Source organism: Salvelinus alpinus, chromosome 3 (genome assembly GCF_045679555.1).
Source record: "Salvelinus alpinus chromosome 3, SLU_Salpinus.1, whole genome shotgun sequence".
NCBI lineage: Eukaryota > Metazoa > Chordata > Actinopteri > Salmoniformes > Salmonidae > Salvelinus > Salvelinus alpinus.
The window spans coordinates 91,767,211-91,788,899 of record NC_092088.1 but is presented as its reverse complement, the minus strand read 5'-3'; the positions used below and the strand labels follow the sequence as shown (position 1 = coordinate 91,788,899).

Below are 21,689 nucleotides of genomic sequence, written 5' to 3'. Positions count from 1 at the left end.
GTTTCATGAAATAAAAGATCCCAGAAACGTTCCATACACACTAAAAGTTGTCTACATCCCTGTCAGTGAGCATTTCTTATTTGCCAAGACAATCAAGAAGCATGATCATTACACAAGTGCACCTTGTGCTAAGGACAATAAAAGGCCACTCCTAAATGTGCAGTTTTGTGCCACAGATGCCTCAATTGTGAGGGAGTGCGCAATTGGCATGCTGTTGCCAGAGAATTGAATGTTAATATCTCTACCATAAGCTGCCTCCAACTTCATTTTAGAGAATATGGCAGTATGTCCAACTGGCCTCACGACCACAAGTAATCACACCAGCCCAGGACCTCCACATCTGGCTTCTTCACCTGCGGGATCATCTGAGACCAGCCACCTGGACAAACTGTGGTTTGCACAACCAAATAATTATTTAATCAGTGCTGGTGGTAAGATATTCCATGCAGGAATGTTTTGGGGATTGCATGGGGACATAATTATCAACCAGACCTTGAATAGTGTTTTAAAATCAGACTTCTGTATTAGTTTTGTGAGACAGAAATGCACTTTTTACCTTACGCATAATAAGAATTCTATCCTTTTGACAAAATAAAACATAAATAGCATACCAAATCTAAGATCCCTCGTTGCATATTTCTCACACTGTGGATGATTCACCTAAATAAGATTCCAACTATGTTTTAGTTTGAACATGATATTGCTCATATGTGCAATTTCCTACTGATAACCAAATTCATTACATCAACATATTTCTGACGCTTGCATGTATTCTGAAAACTTCACCATTTATTCTCCCATAAATCTGTATTCAAATGAATGTAAAAGCCCCTCGCTATAACACCTGACGACTTTATTTTCATGTCAACCGTTGAAACGAGTTGGAATGAATGTTGACATCCCATTTGGAGAGGGCCTTTGCCTTCCCTGATGGATGAAGCGAAGCAATATGAGAATAAATTTGATAATAGCATCAAAGTGACACAATGAGTTACAGTATTTCACTGGCGGGAGCAGATGACACACTATAGCAGCTGCATAAAAACACATTTTCAATTTACAAATCATTATGTGCCTAGATCAAGCCCCCGAGCAGCCAATTCAACCACTAGACCGAAGCCATATTAACGTTTTGCCAAATCCTTCTCGTTTTCCTTACACTCTTTCATCTCCTATTTTTCTTCCATTCTTTCCTCTTTTCTCTCTATTTTTACTTACACACTTTTGTCCCCTCTCTTCTCTTGAAAAAGTTATGTTACATGTCTTATTAGAGCAAATATTTCTTTGGAAGCTGAAGTCGGTTGGTTGAACCAATCCAAAATATATCCTCTGGCCCTGCTCCCTGGGGCAGACACTGTCTGTTTCCTCAGACCAGCTTAGAGGGAAGGGGAGAAAGTAATGACTTGTACAATGGTTGCATCCAAAATGGCACCCTATTCCCTATATAGTGTAATACTTTGGACCAGGGCCCTGGTCAAAAGTAGTGCACCGTACAGGGAATACAGGGTTATTTGGGAAGCAGCCGAGGCTGAGCGCATAGGGGCCTAAGGAGAAAAGAAGCATCTTCAGTTGGGAATTGGGCCATGCGCGTCAGGCTCTTCTGTTGCTCTCAAGAGTGGCAATACCTCCGAGAGTTCCCCCCTCCACCCTCCCCTGTTTCCACTGGAAAAGGATAAATTGATGATACAGTGAAGAAGACAAATGAAATTAATCTTCCAACCAGCTGACAGGAAGCAGGATTAGATTGGTCCTCTAACAAAAAAATCTCAATATAGGTGTCTTGTGTGTAAAACATGTCCTAAATGGATGGTAGCAGAGCAAAACAACAATAGTGTGGTGAAATTAAAGAGCCCTAATGAAACAACAGACCAACATAATGTAGTGGTGAAACTAAAGAGTCTAATGAAATAACAGACTGTAGTGGTGAAACTAAAGAGCCTAATGAAATAACAGACCAACATAATGTAGTGGTGAAACTAAAGAGCCTAATGAATCAACAGAATGTAGTGGTGAAACAACAGACCAACAGAATGTAGTGGTGAAACTAAAGAGCCTAATGAAATAACAGACTGTAGTGGTGAAACTAAAGAGCCTAATGAAATAACAGAATGTAGTGGTGAAACAACAGACCAACAGAATGTAGTGGTGAAACTAAAGAGCCTAATGAAATAACAGACTGTAGTGGTGAAACTAAAGAGCCTAATGAAACAACAGACCAACAGAATGTAGTGGTGAAACTAAAGAGCCTAATGAAACAACAGAATGTAGTGGTGAAACTAAAGAGCCTAATGAAATAACAGACCATCAGAATGTAGACACAGTTGAAGACAGGTTACCTTTAGATTAAAACAAGTACTGTGGATTTATCTCCTGTTATCACTCTTGAAACATTATATCAAAGGGAACTGTGCTGTGTGTACAATACGATTAATTAAAATGATCACCCCTTGTGCTGCAGACAGTTTCTCTTTGAGGTTTGTTTTAGCCAGTTCCAGTGTCAGACTATCATGAAGCAGCCAGCTAGACCCACCCCTGTCCTGATATCATGAAGCAGCCAGCTAGACCCATTATGGTCCTGATATCATGAAGCAGCCAGCTAGACCCACCACGGTCCTGATATCATGAAGCAGCCAGCTAGACCCACCATGGTCCTGATATCATGAAGCAGCCAGCTAGACCCACCATGGTCCTGATATCATGCAGCAGCCAGCTAGACCCACCATGGTCCTGATATCATGCAGCAGCCAGCTAGACCCACCACGGTCCTGATATCATGAAGCAGCCAGCTAGACCCACCACGGTCCTGATATCATGAAGCATCCATCTAGACCCACCATGGTCCTGATATCATGAAGCAGCCAGCTAGACCCACCACTGTCCTGATATCATGAAGCATCCAGCTAGACCCACCACTGTCCTGATATCATGAAGCAGCCAGCTAGACCCACCACGGTGCTGATAGCATGAAGCAGCCAGCTAGACCCACCACAGTCCTGATATCATGAAGCAGCCATTTAGACCCACCATGGTCCTGATATCATGAAGCAGCCAGCTAGACCCACCACAGTCCTGATATCATGAAGCATCCATCTAGACCCACCATGGTCCTGATATCATGAAGCAGCCAGCTAGACCCACCACGGTCCTGATATCATGAAGCAGCCAGCTAGACCCACCACGGTCCTGATATCATGAAGCAGCCAGCTAGACCCACCAAGGTCCTGATAGCATGAAGCATCCAGCTAGACCCACCACGGTCCTGATAAGCTGTAGCCCTCACATTGATCTCTTTGTCACCGAGGGGTAAAGGAGTCCTAACAGGGAAAGTAGCTTTTAGAATTTGGTGACAGCAGGGTTAAAATGAAATAATCTTTACCTGCGTGTCCAGGGCGACAGACACACTTGAAGCCTCCAGGTTTGTTGATACAGACGGCCTCGTGAAGGCAAGGTGAAACTTCACACTCATTAATATCCAGGTCACACAGGGTGCCAAAATATCCAGCTGGGCAATTACAGTGGAACCTAGACAGTAACAAGATCAACTATTAGTGATGGGATGACAATGATTACAGGAAGCTGAAAAGTTCAGGCAGTATTAAAAAGAAGAACAACATTTAGAGGTAGAAGGACAGTTATTATACTACTGTATTTAACTATATTCCCAAGAACATAACACCCATAGGATGACCAATCACAACACCCATAGGATGACCAATCACACCACCCATAGGATGACCAATCACAACACCCATAGGATGACCAATCACAACACCCATAGGATGACCAATCACAACACCCATAGGATGACCAATCACAACACCCATAGGATGACCAATCACAACACCCATAGGATGACCAATCACAACACCCATAGGATGACCAATCACAACACCTATAGGATGACCAATCACAACACCCATAGGATGACCAATCACAACACCCATAGGATGACCAATCACAACACCCATAGGATGACCAATCACAACACCCATAGGATGACCAATCATAACACCCATAGGATGACCAATCACAACACCCATAGGATGACCAATCACAACACCCATAGGATGACCAATCACAACACCCATAGGATGACCAATCATAACACCCATAGGATGACCAATCACAACACCCATAGGATGACCAATCACAACACCCATAAAATGACTAATCACACCACCCATAGAATGAATGACCAATCACACCACCCATAGAATGAATGACCAATCACAACACCCATAGGATGACCAATCACAACACCCATAGGATGACCAAACACCCATAGGATGACCAATCACAACACCCATAGGATGACCAATCACAACACCCATAGGATGACCAAACACAACACCCATAGGATGACCAATCACAACACCCATAGGATGACCAATCACAACACCCATAGGATGACCAATCACAACACCCATAGGATGACCAATCACAACACCCATAGGATGACCAATCACAACACCCATAGGATGACCAATCACAACACCCATAGGATGACAAAACACAACACCCATAGGATGACCAATCACAACACCCATAGGATGACCAATCACAACACCCATAGGATGACCAAACACAACACCCATAGGATGACCAATCACAACACCCATAGGATGACCAATCACAACACCCATAGGATGACCAAACACAACACCCATAGGATGACCAATCACAACACCCATAGGTTGACCAATCACAACACCCATAGGATGACCAATCACAACACCCATAGGATGACCAATCATAACACCCATAGGATGACCAATCACAACACCCATAGGATGACCAATCCCAACACCCATAGGATGACCAATCCCAGCACCCATAGGATGACCAATCCCAGCACCCATAGGATGACCAATCACAACACCCATAGGATGACCAAACACAACACCCATAGGATGACCAATCATAACACCCATAGGATGACCAATCACAACACCCATAGGATGACCAATCACAACACCCATAGGATGACCAATCACAACACCCATAGGATGACCAATCATAACACCCATAGGATGACCAATCACAACACCCATAGGATGACCAATCACAACACCCATAGGATGACCAATCACAACACCCATAGGATGACCAATCATAACACCCATAGGATGACCAATCACAACACCCATAGGATGACCAATCACAACACCCATAAAATGACTAATCACACCACCCATAGAATGAATGACCAATCACACCACCCATAGAATGAATGACCAATCACAACACCCATAGGATGACCAATCACAACACCCATAGGATGACCAATCACAACACCCATAGGATGACCAAACACAACACCCATAGGATGACCAAACACAACACCCATAGGATGACCAATCACAACACCCATAGGATGACCAAACACAACACCCATAGGATGACCAATCACAACACCCATAGGATGACCAATCACAACACCCATAGGATGACAAAACACAACACCCACAGGATGACCAAACACAACACCCATAGGATGACCAATCACAACACCCATAGGATGACCAATCACAACACCCATAGGATGACCAAACACAACACCCATAGGATGACCAATCACAACACCCATAGGATGACCAATCACAACACCCATAGGATGACCAATCACAACACCCATAGGATGACCAATCACAACACCCATAGGATGACCAATCACAACACCCATAGGATGACAAAACACAACACCCATAGGATGACCAATCACAACACCCATAGGATGACCAAACACAACACCCATAGGATGACCAATCACAACACCCATAGGATGACCAATCACAACACCCATAGGATGACCAAACACAACACCCATAGGATGACCAATCACAACACCCATAGGTTGACCAATCACAACACCCATAGGATGACCAATCACAACACCCATAGGATGACCAATCCCAACACCCATAGGATGACCAATCCCAGCACCCATAGGATGACCAATCACAACACCCATAGGATGACCAATCACAACACCCATAGGATGACCAATCACAACACCCATAGGATGACCAATCACAACACCCATAGGATGACCAATCCCAACACCCATAGGATGACCAATCCCAGCACCCATAGGATGACCAATCACAACACCATAGGATGACCAATCACAACACCCATAGGATGACCAAACACAACACCCATAGGATGACCAATCACAACACCCATAGGATGACCAATCACAACACCCATAGGATGACCAATCACAACACCCATAGGATGACCAATCACAACACCCATAGGATGACCAAACACTTACCCAAAACGGCTAGTGAAGATTTTTTAATGTAGCACTCAAGTAAAGAGTGTGTATAATTGATATAAGTGATGTAGCATTCTGTATTAAGTGCCCTCCTGTCCATTTGAAATGTTAAGGTTGTTTTCATATTGACATTATTGATAGTAGAGAACACTGCCAACTCCTTTGATGTTTTCTCCATCTATCCTCCTATGACTTGATGCCTGTTTTCTCCATCTACCCTCCTATGACTTGATGCCTGTTTTCTCCATCTACCCTCCTATGACTTGATGCCTGTTTTCTCCATCTACCCTCCTATGACTTGATGCCTGTTTTCTCCATCTACCCTCCTATGACTTGATGCCTGTTTTCTCCATCTACCCTCCTATGACTTGATGCCTGTTTTCTCCATCTACCCTCCTATGACTTGATGCCTGTTTTCTCCATCTATCCTCCTATGACTTGATGCCTGTTTTCTCCATCTATCCTCCTATGACTTGATGCCTGTTTTCTCCATCTACCCTCCTATGACTTGATGCCTGTTTTCTCCATCTATCCTCCTATGACTTGATGCCTGTTTTCTCCATCTATCCTCCTATGACTTGATGCCTGTTTTCTCCATCTACCCTCCTATGACTTGATGCCTGTTTTCTCCATCTATCCTCCTATGACTTGATGCCTGTTTTCTCCATCTATCCTCCTATGACTTGATGCCTGTTTTCTCCATCTATCCTCCTATGACTTGATGCCTGTTTTCTCCATCTATCCTCCTATGACTTGATGCCTGTTTTCTCCATCTACCCTCCTATGACTTGATGCCTGTTTTCTCCATCTACCCTCCTATGACTTGATGCCTGTTTTCTCCATCTATCCTCCTATGACTTGATGCCTGTTTTCTCCATCTACCCTCCTATGACTTGATGCCTGTTTTCTCCATCTATCCTCCTATGACTTTAGGCCCTAACAGGGAACAGCCTGTCATTAAATGACAGCAGCTTTACAGGAAGCCCTTACTTCTGCACTTAGAATACATTATAAACCCTCCATCACCAGCTCCTTAAACCAACCACCACAACAACAGTACTGTGAGATGCTGGATCTCACTGCTATAGGGGACAAGACTACAGCTCACTGCTATAGGGGACAAGACTACAGCTCACTGCTATAGGGGACAAGACTACAGCTCACTGCTATAGGGGACAAGACTACAGCTCACTGCTATAGGGGACAAGACTACAGCTCACTGCTATAGGGGACAAGACTACAGCTCACTGCTATAGGGGACAAGACTACAGCTCACTGCTATAGGGGACAAGACTACAGCTCACTGCTATAGGGGACAAGACTACAGCTCACTGCTATAGGGGACAAGACTACAGCTCACTGCTATAGGGGACAAGACTACAGCTCACTGCTATAGGGGACAAGACTACAGCTCACTGCTATAGGGGACAAGACTACAGCTCACTGCTATAGGGGACAAGACTACAGCTCACTGCTATAGGGGACAAGACTACAGCTCACTGCTATAGGGGACAAGACTACAGCTCACTGCTATAGGGGACAAGACTACAGCTCACTGCTATAGGGGACAAGACTACAGCTCACTGCTATAGGGGACAAGACTACAGCTCACTGCTATAGGGGACAAGACTACAGCTCACTGCTATAGGGGACAAGACTACAGCTCACTGCTATAGGGGACAAGACTACAGCTCACTGCTATAGGGGACAAGACTACAGCTCACTGCTATAGGGGACAAGACTACAGCTCACTGCTATAGGGGACAACACTACAGCTCACTGCTATAGGGGACAACACTACAGCTCACTGCTATAGGGGACAACACTACAGCTCACTGCTATAGGGGACAAGACTACAGCTCACTGCTATAGGGGACAACACTACAGCTCACTGCTATAGGGGACAACACTACAGCTCACTGCTATAGGGGACAACACTACAGCTCACTGCTATAGGGGACAACACTACAGCTCACTGCTATAGGGGACAACACTACAGCTCACTGCTATAGGGGACAACACTACAGCTCACTGCTATAGGGGACAACACTACAGCTCACTGCTATAGGGGTCAACACTACATCTCACTGCTATAGGGGACACCACTACAGCTCACTGCTATAGGGGACAACACTACATCTCACTGCTATAGGGAACAACCCTACAGCTCACTGCTATAGGGGACACCACTACAGCTCACTGCTATAGGGGACAACACTACAGCTCACTGCTATAGGGGACACCACTACAGCTCACTGCTATAGGGGACACCACTACAGCTCACTGCTATAGGGGACACCACTACAGCTCACTGCTATAGGGGACACCACTACAGCTCACTGCTATAGGGGACACCACTACAGCTCACTGCTACAGGGGACACCACTACAGCTCACTGCTACAGGGGACACCACTACAGCTCACTGCTATAGGGGACACCACTACAGCTCACTGCTATAGGGGACACCACTACAGCTCACTGCTATAGGGGACACCACTACAGCTCACTGCTATAGGGGACAACACTACAGCTCACTGCTATAGGGGACAACACTACAGCTCACTGCTATAGGGGACAACACTACAGCTCACTGCTATAGGGGACAACACTACAGCTCACTGCTATAGGGGACACCACTACAGCTCACTGCTATAGGGGACACCACTACAGCTCACTGCTATAGGGGACACCACTACAGCTCACTGCTATAGGGGACAACACTACAACTCACTGCTATAGGGGACAGCACTACAGCTCACTGCTATAGGGGTCAACACTACAGCTGACTGCTATAGGGGACAACACTACAGCTCACTGCTATAGGGGTCAACACTACAACTCACTGCTATAGTGGACAACACTACAGCTCACTGCTATAGGGGACAACACTACAGCTCACTGCTATAGGGGACAACACTACAGCTCACTGCTATAGGGGACAAGACTACAGCTCACCTCTATAGGGGACAAGACTACAGCTCACTGCTATAGGGGACAACACTACAGCTCACTGCTATAGGGGACACCACTACAGCTCACTGCTACAGGGGACAACACTGCAGCTCACTGCTACAGGGGACAACACTACAGCTCACTGCTACAGGGGACAACACTACAGCTCACTGCTATAGGGGACAACACTACAGCTCACTGCTATAGGGGACAACACTACAGCTCACTGCTACAGGGGACAACACTACAGCTCACGGCTACAGGGGACAACACTACAGCTCACGGCTATAGGGGACAACACTACAGCTCACTGCTATAGGGGACAACACTACAGCTCACTGCTATAGGGGACAACACTACAGCTCACTGCTATAGGGGACACCACTACAGCTCACTGCTATAGGGGACACCACTACAGCTCACTGCTATAGGGGACACCACTACAGCTCACTGCTACAGGGGACACCACTACAGCTCACTGCTACAGGGGACACCACTACAGCTCACTGCTATAGGGGACACCACTACAGCTCACTGCTATAGGGGACAACACTACAGCTCACTGCTATAGGGGACAACACTACAGCTCACTGCTACAGGGGACAATACTACAGCTCACTGCTATAGGGGACAACACTACAGCTCACTGCTACAGGGGACAACATTACAACTCACTGCTATAGGGGACAAGACTACAGTTCACTGCTATAGGGGACAACACTACAGCTCACTGCTATAGGGGGCAAAACTACAGCTCACTGCTATAGGGGACAACACTACAGCTCACTGCTATAGGGGACAACATTACAGCTCACTGCTATAGGGGGCAACACTACAGCTCACTGCTATAGGGGACAACACTACAGCTCACTGCTATAGGGGACAACACTACAGCTCACTGCTATAGGGGACAACGCTACAGCTCACTGCTATAGGGGACAACACTACAGCTCACTGCTATAGGGGACAACACTACAGCTCACTGCTATAGGGGACAACACTACAGCTCACTGCTATAGGGGACAACACTACAGCTCACTGCTATAGGGGACAACACTACATCAGGGGACAACACTACAGCTCACTGCTACAGGGGACAACACTACAGCTCACTGCTATAGGGGACAACACTACAGCTCACTGCTATATGGGACAACACTACAGCTCACTGCTATAGGGGACAACACTACAGCTCACTGCTATAGGGGGCAACACTACAGCTCACTGCTATAGGGGACAACACTACATCTCACTGCTATAGGGGACAACACTCTCACTACATCTCTTAATGTGCCCTATACAGACAGATCTCCATGTACAGTAGATGGATGGTTTGAGCAGCAGAGTAAATAGAGGAACAGCTTGTCTGGACTCTACTGACGAAAAAAGGCAGTAGGGTGCCATGTGTGATGCATCCAGGGTCTGCTATCATCAGAGAGTCGTTACAGAGGGCTGGACACACCTTAACTGAACTCCCAGAACTGCCCAGTCAGGGGATCGCTATGAGCAGTGCATGCTGGGTCGCCATGGGAGCAGGTATCATGACAGGAGACAAACTGGAGACAAACCATTTAGGACTTAAATTGGCCCTGGGACTTTTCTGCCCATCTGTCGGACTACAGCCTCCTACTACAAGCCCCAGGACTCCCATTAAAGACAGTGGAGGGAGAGAGAGAGGGAGAGAGAGCATGAGGGGGGTGAAGAGAGAGGGCAGGAGAGAGAGAGCAAGAGGGGGGATGAAGAGAGAGAGAGAGAAAGAGAGAGAGAGTAAAGAGAGGTGGTGAGAGAGATAAAGAGAAGCAGAAAGAGGAAGGGAGAGGGGTGGAAAGAGAGAGAGCAAGAGGGGGGGTGAAGAGAGAGAGAGAGAGGAGGAGAGGGAGAAAGAGAAAGATGAAGAGAGAAGGGTGGAGAGAGAGAAAGATAGAGAGAGAGAGAGCGCGAGAGAGAGAGAGCTACCTAGAGAGAAGAAGACTACCCCGTGGAGGAAAGGAAACCCAATCTAGAGTCATGATGTGTTCCTGCTGAATGCACTCTGCTGTCTTTAGTACGGCAGCTTAAATATGTCAAGGATGAAGAAAGGCCTGTTATATAAGACTGCTGCTGCATCCCAAATGATGCATTACACCGTGCACTTCACTCTGTAATGGTCAAAAGTAGTGTACTATGTAGGGAATAGGGTGCCATTTGGGACGCAGACCGGAGCGCTTCGAAGAATAACCCCGCTAGGTTTAACATAGCTACCTCATGGGGCTCATTTTAAACTTGTTTTTGTTCCTTGCGCTAACGGTTCAAAAACAAATACTTCAGAGAGATAGCATGCGTTCCAAATGTAACCTTATTCCCTATATAGTGCACTACTTTTGACCAGGGCCCATAGGGCTTATAGTGCACTATACAGGGGATACATGTAAACAAATGAGATAAAGACAGTGTTAGCTAGCTAGCTAAGGCTTCAATGATGCATTTAGTGATAGCTTAAATGACCAGGTAAGGTCTACAAGGTAAGGTAAATATTAAGTGAATATTGTCCTGGTACTGTAGGTACCAACCTGTTAACCTGGTCTTGGCAAATGCCTCCATTTTGGCAGGGTCTGGAGGTACACTCGTTGATGTCTTGCTCGCAGTGTCGGCCAGAAAACCCAGGCTCACAGTCACAGCTGAAAACAAAGGCAATCATTAATATTGATCTCCTCTCTTGCATACAAAATAAAAAATCCATTTGTTTACTCGTAGTGGCACGTGTGAGGAAGAGAAAAGGATGAAATAACAGATCAATGAAGAGGACTTTATCTGATATTAATTACACATCGGATCTAGATTGATCGGGACCTTTTAGTTTGTGACTGTTTAACTAAACGTTAAACTAAGCTGTAAAGAAGGATTCAAATAAACAGTCCTGTTAAAAGGGGAGACGGTTCCTCATTGAACTGACCTCATTTCCACTCCAAAGGGCGTATTATGAAGCCGCATTATTTTTGCATAGTGTTTATGGAAATATGGCATGAGCCTTTGTTCATTTAACAGTTCATTTAACCATATCACAGGGTCATGCTTAGCATGGTGTAACAGCATCACACTACTCACATCTGAACTGAGGCCATAATAACAATATATTGCTGTGGTAAATACATTATATGTGCTTATAATGTACACAGCACATCATGTAGTATATATATTATATTATAAACTGGGTGGTTCGAGCCCTGAATGCTGATTGGTTGACAGCCGTGGTATATCAGACCGTATTCCACGGTTATGACAAACCACTTATTTGTACTGCTCTAATTACGTTGGTAAGCAGTTTAAAATAGCAATAAGGCACCTCAGGGCTTTATAAATATATTGATAGTACGGTCTCTGTACATTTAAGCAATAAGGCCCGAGGGGGTGTGATATATGGCCAATATACCACGGCTAAGGGCCGTGTCGAGGCACTCCGCAACAGCCCTTAGCCGTGGTATATTGGCCATATACCACACCCCCTCGGGCCTTATTGCTTAAATGTACAGAGACCGTACTATCAATATATTTATAATATGTTCAGAGGTGGTAAATATAATACGGTTGTGATAAGTATATGATAGTGTTCATTCTACTTCCGGAGTCATCATAAGGGAACCACCATCTTAAGACTGTGGAGCTCACTATCTACTCAATTTCACCATATTCCATAATTGTCACCTTGGAATTAATTGCACTCATTAGCATTAGCGCAATTACTGCTAAATGGGAGCAGGTATTGTGGGTAATTGATCAAATCATCAATCATCTGGTATGTGTTTATAATCCATAATTCATATAACCTGACAGCAATTTTCATCTTTGTTTGTTTGAGTACGCATCTCTGGGTTGAAAAATGAATGGAAGTGTACCAAATGCCACCCTGTTGCCTATATAGCGCACTACATTTGGTTGGATCCTATAGGGTTCGGGAACAGAGGGCCATTTGGTATGCAGACTGTATATAAGGTGCCCCTCGCGGTTCCCCTTTTACCTGTAGCTGTTGACCTGGTCAAGACAGTGGCCCTGGTTCTGGCATGGGCCTGAGATACACTCGTCGGTGTCAATTTCACAGCGCGTTCCCTGGAATCCTGAAAGATAGATGAGCTGGTCATGGATCAGTAAGCCTCACTACATCCTGAGAGGCCAGCTTGCGAGGCAGCGAACGTCAAGCTCCATGATAACAAAGGCCCTGGTGAATGGAAGGAGTGGAAGTAGAATGTCCATTTTAATGGAACTAGTAGCCCCTGTAGAATCTCTCATCTGCCAGCCCCTCAGCCCTCTCGGTTTCCTCTCTCAGAGGAGTGGACACGTCTAATAATACTACAGCGGCACAGACAGATTGGAGGTCTGAGGGGATAGGGAGAGGGGTGGCGGGGAGAATTACGGAGAGTCGGGTGTGGTGGGGAGAGTTGGGTGTGGTGGGGAGAGTTAGGGAGAGTCAGGTGTGGTGGGGAGAGTTAGGGAGAGTCAGGGTGGTGGGGAGAGTTAAGGAGAGTTGGGGGTGGTGGGGAGAGTTACGGAGAGTCTGGGGTGGTGCAGAGAGTTAGGGAGAGTCGGGGTGGTGGGGAGAGTCGGGGGTGGTGGGGAGAGTCGGGGTGGAGGGGAGAATTAGGGAGAGTCAGGGGTGGTGGGGAGAGTCGCGGGTGGAGGGGAGAGTTAGGGAGAGTCAGGGGTGGTGGGGAGAATTAGGGAGAGTCAGGGGTGGTGGGGAGAGTTGCGGGTGGAGGGGAGAGTTAGGGAGAGTCAGGGTGGTGGGGAGAGTTAGGGAGAGTCAGGGGTGGTGGGGAGAGTTAGGGAGAGTCAGGGGTGGAGGGGAGAATTAGGGAGAGTCAGGGGTGGTGGGGAGAGTTAGGGAGAGTCAGGGGTGGAGGGGAGAATTAGGGAGAGTCAGGGGTGGTGGGGAGAGTTAGGAGAGTCAGGGGTGGAGGGGAGAATTAGGGAGAGTCAGGGGTGGTGGGGAGAGTTGCGGGTGGAGGGGAGAGTTAGGGAGAGTCAGGATGGTGGGGAGAATTAGGGAGAGTCAGGGGTGGTGGGGAGAATTAGGGAGAGTCAGGGGTGGTGGGGAGAATTAGGGAGAGTCAGGGGTGGTGGGGAGAGTCGCGGGTGGAGGGGAGAGTTAGGGAGAGTCGGGGTGGTGGGGAGAATTAGGGAGAGTCAGGGGTGGTGGGGAGAGTCGCGGGTGGAGGGGAGAATTAGGGAGAGTCAGGGGTGGTGGGGAGAGTCGCGGGTGGAGGGGAGAATTAGGGAGAGTCAGGGGTGGTGGGGAGAGTTGCGGGTGGAGGGGAGAATTCGGGAGAGTCAGTGGTGGAGGGGAGAGTCGCGGGTGGAGGGGAGAATTAGGGAGAGTCAGGGGTGGAGGGGAGAGTTAGGGAGAGTCAGGGGTGGTGGGGAGAGTCGTGGGTGGAGGGGAGAGTTAGGGAGAGTCGGGTGGTGGGGAGAATTAGGGAGAGTCAGGGGTGGTGGGGAGAGTCGCGGGTGGAGGGGAGAGTTAGGGAGAGTCAGGGGTGGTGGGGAGAATTAGGGAGAGTCAGGGGTGGTGGGGAGAGTCGCGGGTGGAGGGGAGAGTTAGGGAGAGTCAGGGGTGGTGAGTAGAGTCGGGGGTGGAGGAGAAGAGAGGCTAAGCTTTAGAGCTCCTTTGGCCCTTGTTCATTAAGGGGATGAGGGAGGGAGAGGATGGTGTTCATTAGGGGGGTGAGGGAGGGATAGGATGGTGTTCATTAGGGGGGTGAGGGAGGGAAAGGATGGTGTTCATTAGGGGGGCGAGGGAGGGAGAGGATGGTGTTCATTAGGGGGGTGAGGGAGGGATATGATGGTGTTCTTTATGGGGGTGAGGGGCGAGGGGGGGATATGATGGTGTTCATTAGGGGGGTGAGGGAGGGATATGATGGTGTTCATTAGGGGGTGAGGGAGGGAAAGGATGGTGTTCATTAGGGGGGTGAGGGAGGGATAGGATGGTGTTCATTAGGAGGATGAGGGACGGATAGGATGGTGTTCATTAGGGGGGTGAGGGAGGGATAGGATGGTGTTCATTAGGGGGGTGAGGGAGGGATAGGATGGTGTTCATTAGGAGGGTGAGGGAGGGATAGGATGGTGTTCATTAGGAGGGTGAGGGAGGGATAGGATGGTGTTCATTAGGAGGGTGAGGGAGGGATAGGATGGTGTTCATTAGGGGGGTGAGGGAGGGATAGGATGGTGTTCATTAGGAGGGTGAGGGACGGATAGGATGGTGTTCATTAGGGGGGTGAGGGAGGGATAGGATGGTGTTCATTAGGGGGGTGAGGGAGGGATAGGATGGTGTTCATTAGGGGGGTGAGGGAGGGATAGGATGGTGTTCATTAGGGGGGTGAGGGAGGGATAGGATGGTGTTCATTAGGGGGGTGAGGGAGGGATAGGATGGTGTTCATTAGGGGGGTGAGGGAGGGATAGGATGGTGTTCATTAGGGGGGTGAGGGAGGGATAGGATGGTGTTCATTAGGGGGGTGAGGGAGGGATAGGATTGTGTTCATTAGGAGGGTGAGGGAGGGATAGGATTGTGTTCATTAGGAGGGTGAGGGAGGGATAGGATGGATAAGCAGATCAGCATGGATGCTGTGTGGCACTTCTGAAGGCATGCAGGAAGGCAGCCTGGGATAGAGGCTCTTCTCTCTCTCTCTCCTCTTCCTGCCTGTCAGAGGTATTCATTTGGTCCTTTAACTGCTGCTGTGTTGGTGCTGTTGCTTTGCTCCATACAGTATACTATTTCCTCTGCTCGGCTCCTAAAGAAAAATACTAGTCCTACAGGAAATAATCTAACCAATGTTGATCATCAATGGCCATTTTGAAAGGATGCAACCATGTAAATTAAGTTATGCTAACAACATCCCCACTTTGTGAATGTGAGGGTTTCATACATAAATTAACTGTAATTAAAATCAAAATTAATGAGAATTCTGATTGACACTATATGTTGGAATTTGTACAGAGAAACAGAGATCAAACGTCATATTTTGGTTAGCACCCCACCCCTTCTCTCTCTGTATCCTAGGCCTAATCCCAACTACAAGAAAAACAACAATACAGTCTACATTGTACCTTGAGTTCAAACAAAGCTAATGAAAGACCAAATCCTTAAAACCAAATCCTTAAGTAGTAAATCTGAGTTCCTGACTGCCTATATATTAGGTCCCTCTGAGATGAATGACCACAGCCATTGGGGCTAATTAGCTTGAGGTTATATCCTTTTATGTTGACCACATAAATCAGGATTATTTAATAAATAATAGGTAATAATAAAGTGCATGGTGGTTCTTCTTTTCTCTACGCATTTATCTACCCAATTAAAACCCCTTTGTTGGCGTTATGGATAAATGAGGCTCTAGGACTACAGAATCTAGTTTAGCTGGCTGGTAGACCAGCAGTACAGATCATGTTGACCCAGTCTGCCCAGTCATTTGCTAGATGTTAAAGTATTAATGGTGGTGTTTGGATCAGGCCGAAAAATCCAGACGTTCACACCTGCGATAAATTCCATTATGGAACTAAATGGGAGTCTTGTAGCCAGGTGCAAATGGCATTCTACAGTAGATCTCATTGGTTGCATGCTGTATTGTTTTTTCCCCCTGGTTTATATAATGAACTCAGAGGGGGGCGGTCTACAGTGTTGTGTAGATCAAATGAATCGATTCATCTACATTCTCATTTCAAATGAGGACTATAATATCTAATGTACACATCCTTTGTAGATCAGTAGTATCAAAGTGAAACCTCTGTGACGAACAGAAAAACAATTACGGGAGAAATACAACCAGTCAAATTCAGGCCCTCAGAAATCTAGACTTCAGTCATATTTTGATTGAAACATCCATCAAATCCACTCGTGACTTTTCAGTACTATTACAATTAGTCCTGCGGGTTAATGCAAAATTAATGAGAATTCTGATTGACACTATATGTTGGAATTTGTACAGAGAAACAGAGATCAAACGTCATATTTTGGTTAGCACCCCACCCCTTCTCTCTCTGTATCCTAGGCCTAATCCCAACTACAAGAAAAACAACAATACAGTCTACATTGTACCTTGATACTATTACAATTAGTCCTGCGGGTTTATTATATCCACGACCCCTCATCTCTACTGAGACTACGCCACACGACATGAGCAGTGATCACATCGCTCCAGACGGGGATGATAGAATGAGTGTGTGTAGTGTGTGTAGTGTGTATGTGTGTTCGCTCCAGACGGGGATGATAGAATGAGTGTGTGTAGTGTGTGTAGTGTGTATGTGTGTTCGCTCCAGATGTGGATGATGGAATGAGTGTCTGAGCACTGAGAACGAACACTTTGTGCCTTGGGAATCACACCTCTACCGTCTCCCTGGGCTCTCTGACAGAGGAAAGAGCCACCATTAACTGGGTGTGTCCCAAATGGCATCCTACTCCCTATATATAGTGCACTACTATGGGCTTTGGTCAAAAGTAGTGCACAAAATAGGAAATAGGGTACCATCTGGGACAAATCCAGTGCTTGGCTTGGTGGCAGTAGCAGCCAGTAACAGCCAGTGCTTGGCTTGGTGGCAGTAGCAGCCAGCAGCAGCAACCAGTGCTTGGCTTGGTGGCAGTAGCAGCCAGCAGCAGCAACCAGTGCTTGGCTTGGTGGCAGTAGCAGCCCGTAGCAGCCAGTGCTTGGCTTGGTGGCAGTAGCAGCCCGTAGCAGCAACCAGTGCTTGGCTTGGTGGCAGTAGCAGCCAGCAGCAGCCCGTAGCAGCCAGTGCTTGTCTTGGTGGCAGTAGCAGCCCGTAGCAGCCAGTGCTTGGCTTGGTGGCAGTAGCAGCCAGGATCAGCCAGTAGCAGCCAGTGCTTGGCTTGGTGGCAGGAGCAGCCAGGAGCAGCCAGTAGCAGCCAGTGCTTGGCTTGGTGGAAGTAGCAGCCAGCAGCAGCCCGTAGCAGCCAGTGCTTGGCTTGGTGGCAGTAGCAGCCCGTAGCAGCCAGTGCTTGGCTTGGTGGCAGTAGCAGCCAGTGCTTGGCTTGGTGGCAGTAGCAGCCAGGAGCAGCCAGTAGCAGCCAGATACATGCATTGTGTTGACATTCCATATTGTACGGGAGGTGCCTTAGCCATTGGTTTGAGTGACAGCTCTGCCTGAGAAAGCTCTGTCGTCCCATAATTCCCCGGGAGAGATTGTGTGTTCTCTCCAGTTCCCATGGTTCTCCTTGCTACTGTCACATCCCAAGGTGCACCGAGCCTTGACAGCGATGATACAAAGGGTACAGTACCACACCGCTCATAACTAGCGTAACCTCCTATTTTACCCTACTGGAAACGTACATGTTAAAAAGGTGTTACGAGATACAATAAAATGTGTTATTGTGTAGTATTGTAACACAAATTGCTTTCAAAAACACCTGGAATGTCATATGTATTGGAAACAGGTTATAAAGTAATTGACATGCCATGTAACATGTTAGATTCTCAAACATAATGTGTTAATTTCTGGTAGGGTAGGCTTAAACATGATGAGAAAAACAATAGTGTTTATTTATATGGTCTAATATGAAATGGTATGTGTGGAATGTTGTACATATTGTATTCTTAGCCAGTGCGTCACATAATCTCTTAAATGTACTATGTCATCGATGTACAACCTATTTACTATAAAAATAAGATATATCTGTTAACAGTATACGTGTAAAACACTACCCTAAGGCCAAGTCCCCTCAAATTCAAACATGGACGGTCAACTGCTTTTCCCCCAATAATCAGGGACTGATTTAGACCTGGGACACCAGGTGGGTGATTCCCCTCTAATCAGGGACTGATTTAGACCTGGGACACCAGGTGGGTGATTCCCCTCTAATCAGGGACTGATTTAGACCTGGGACACCAGGTGGGTGATTCCCCTCTAATCAGGGACTGATTTAGACCTGGGACACCAGGTGGGTGATTCCCCTCTAATCAGGGACTGATTTAGACCTGGGACACCAGGTGGGTGATTCCCCTCTAATCAGGGACTGATTTAGACCTGGGACACCAGGTGGGTGATTCCCCTCTAATCAGGGACTGATTTAGACCTGGGACACCAGGTGGGTGATTCCCCTCTAATCAGGGACTGATTTAGACCTGGGACACCAGGCCGGGTCATTTCACTATCAGGTAGAACAGAAAACCAGAAGGCTCTGGACCCCTGGCCGACACAATGGTTACACAAAACATCCAGAGTACCCCATCAGGAGCAATCTAACCAGGTAGACTAATCACCATGTATGGAGGGTCATCATCAATCAGCCCAACTACTGGTAATGCTCCAACACTACCCATCACACACACACCTACAGACACGCACTTGCGCACACACACACAGCATCATGATGGATATGATCCTTGATCCTTGAAAAAGGACAGAGGAATAACTGGAAAGTTACTGGAAAAGAGACATAACACTACTGCATTATGGCTGTAGTACGTACAAGACCTACATGATAACACTACTGCATCAAATCAAATCAAATTTTATTAGTCACATACACATGGTTAGCAGATGTTAATGCGAGTGTAGCGAAATGCTTGTGCTTCTAGTTCCGACAATGCAGTAATAACCAACAGTAATCTAACCTAACAATTTCACACTACTACCTTACACACACACACAAGTGTAAGGGGATAAAGAATATGTACATAAAGATATATGAATGAGTGGTGGTACAGAACGGCATGGCAGATGCAGTAGATGGTATAGAGTACGGTATATACGTATGAGATGAGTACTGTAGGGTATGTAAACATAAAGTGGCATAGTTTAAAGTGGCTAGTGGTACATGTATTGCATAAAGATGGCAAGATGCAGTAGATGATATAGAGTACAGTATATACATATGAGATGGGTAATGTAGGGTATGTAAACATTGTATTAAGTGGCATTGCTTAAAGTGGCTAGTGGTACATTTTTACATAATTTCCATCAATTCCCATTTTTAAAGTGGCTGGAGTTGAGTCAGTATGTTGGCAGCGGCCGCTAAATGTTAGTGGTGGCTGTTTAACAGTCTGATGGCCTTGAGATAGAAGCTGTTTTTCAGTCTCTCGGTCCCTGCTTTGATGCACCTGTACTGACCTCGCCTTCTGGATGATAGCGGGGTGAACAGGCAGTGGCTTGGGTGGTTGTTGTCCTTGATGATCTTTATGGCCTTCCTGTGACATCGGGTGGTGTAGGTGTCCTGGAGGGCAGGTAGTTTGCCCCTGGTGATGCGTTCTGCAGACCTCACTACCCTCTGGAGAGCCTTACGGTTGTGGGCGGAGCAGTTGCCGTACCAGGCGGTGATACAGCCCGACAGGATGCTCTCGATTGTGCATCTGTAGAAGTTTGTGAGTGCTTTTGGTGACAAGCCGAATTTCTTCAGCCTCCTGAGGTTGAAGAGGCGCTGCTGCGCCTTCTTCACAACGCTGTCTGTGTGGGTGGACCAATTCAGTTTGTCCGTGATGTGTACACCGAGGAACTTAAAACTTTCCACCTTCTCCACTACTGACCCGTCGATGTGGATAGGGGGGTGCTCCCTCTGCTGTTTCCTGAAGTCCACAATCATCTCCTTTGTTTTGTTGACGTTGAGTGTGAGGTTATTTTCCTGACACCACACTCCGAGGGCCCTCACCTCCTCCCTGTAGGCCGTCTCGTCGTTGTTGGTGATCAAGCCTACCACTGTAGTGTCATCCGCAAACTTGATGATTGAGTTGGAGGCGTGCATGGCCACGCAGTCGTGGGTGAACAGGGAGTACAGGAGAGGGCTCAGAACGCACCCTTGTGGGGCCCCAGTGTTGAGGATCAGCGGGGTGGAGATGTTGTTACCTACCCTCACCACCTGGGGGCGGCCCGTCAGGAAGTCCAGGACCCAGTTGCACAGGGCGGGGTCGAGACCCAGGGTCTCGAGCTTGATGACGAGTTTGGAGGGTACTATGGTGTTAAATGCTGAGCTGTAATCGATGAACAGCATTCTCACATGGGTATTCCTCTTGTCCAGATGGGTTAGGGCAGTGTGCAGTGTGGTTGCGATTGCGTCGTCTGTGGACCTATTGGGTCGGTAAGCAAATTGGAGTGGGTCTAGGGTGTCCGGTAGGGTGGAGGTGATATGGTCCTTGACTAGTCTCTCAAAGCACTTCATGATGACGGAAGTGAGTGCTACGGGGCGGTAGTCGTTTAGCTCAGTTACCTTAGCTTTCTTGGGAACAGGAACAATGGTGGCCCTCTTGAAGCATGTGGGAACAGCAGACTGGGATAAGGATTGATTGAATATGTCCGTAAACACACCAGCCAGCTGGTCTGCGCATGCTCTGAGGACGCGGCTGGGAATGCCGTCTGGGCCTGCAGCCTTGCGAGGGTTAACACGTTTAAATGTTTTACTCACCTCGGCTGCAGTGAAGGAGAGCCCGCAGGTTTTGGTAGGGGGCCGTGTCAGTGGCACTGTATTGTCCTCAAAGCGGGCAAAAAAGT

General features: G+C 47.2%; 1 protein-coding gene across 1 annotated transcript in view; it reads right to left on the bottom strand.

Annotated features, from left to right (window-relative positions):
* eys (eyes shut homolog) overlaps positions 1 to 21,689 on the bottom strand; it is a 506,958-nt gene that overhangs the window by 291,714 nt on the left and 193,555 nt on the right. Inside the window, exons 25-27 of the mRNA XM_071394489.1 lie at positions 13,228 to 13,324; positions 11,783 to 11,890; positions 3,377 to 3,522 (exon numbers count right to left, since the gene is read on the bottom strand). Of these exons, the coding sequence (XP_071250590.1) occupies positions 3,377 to 3,522; positions 11,783 to 11,890; positions 13,228 to 13,324 (351 nt within the window). The remainder of the gene's footprint in view (positions 1 to 3,376; positions 3,523 to 11,782; positions 11,891 to 13,227; positions 13,325 to 21,689) is intronic.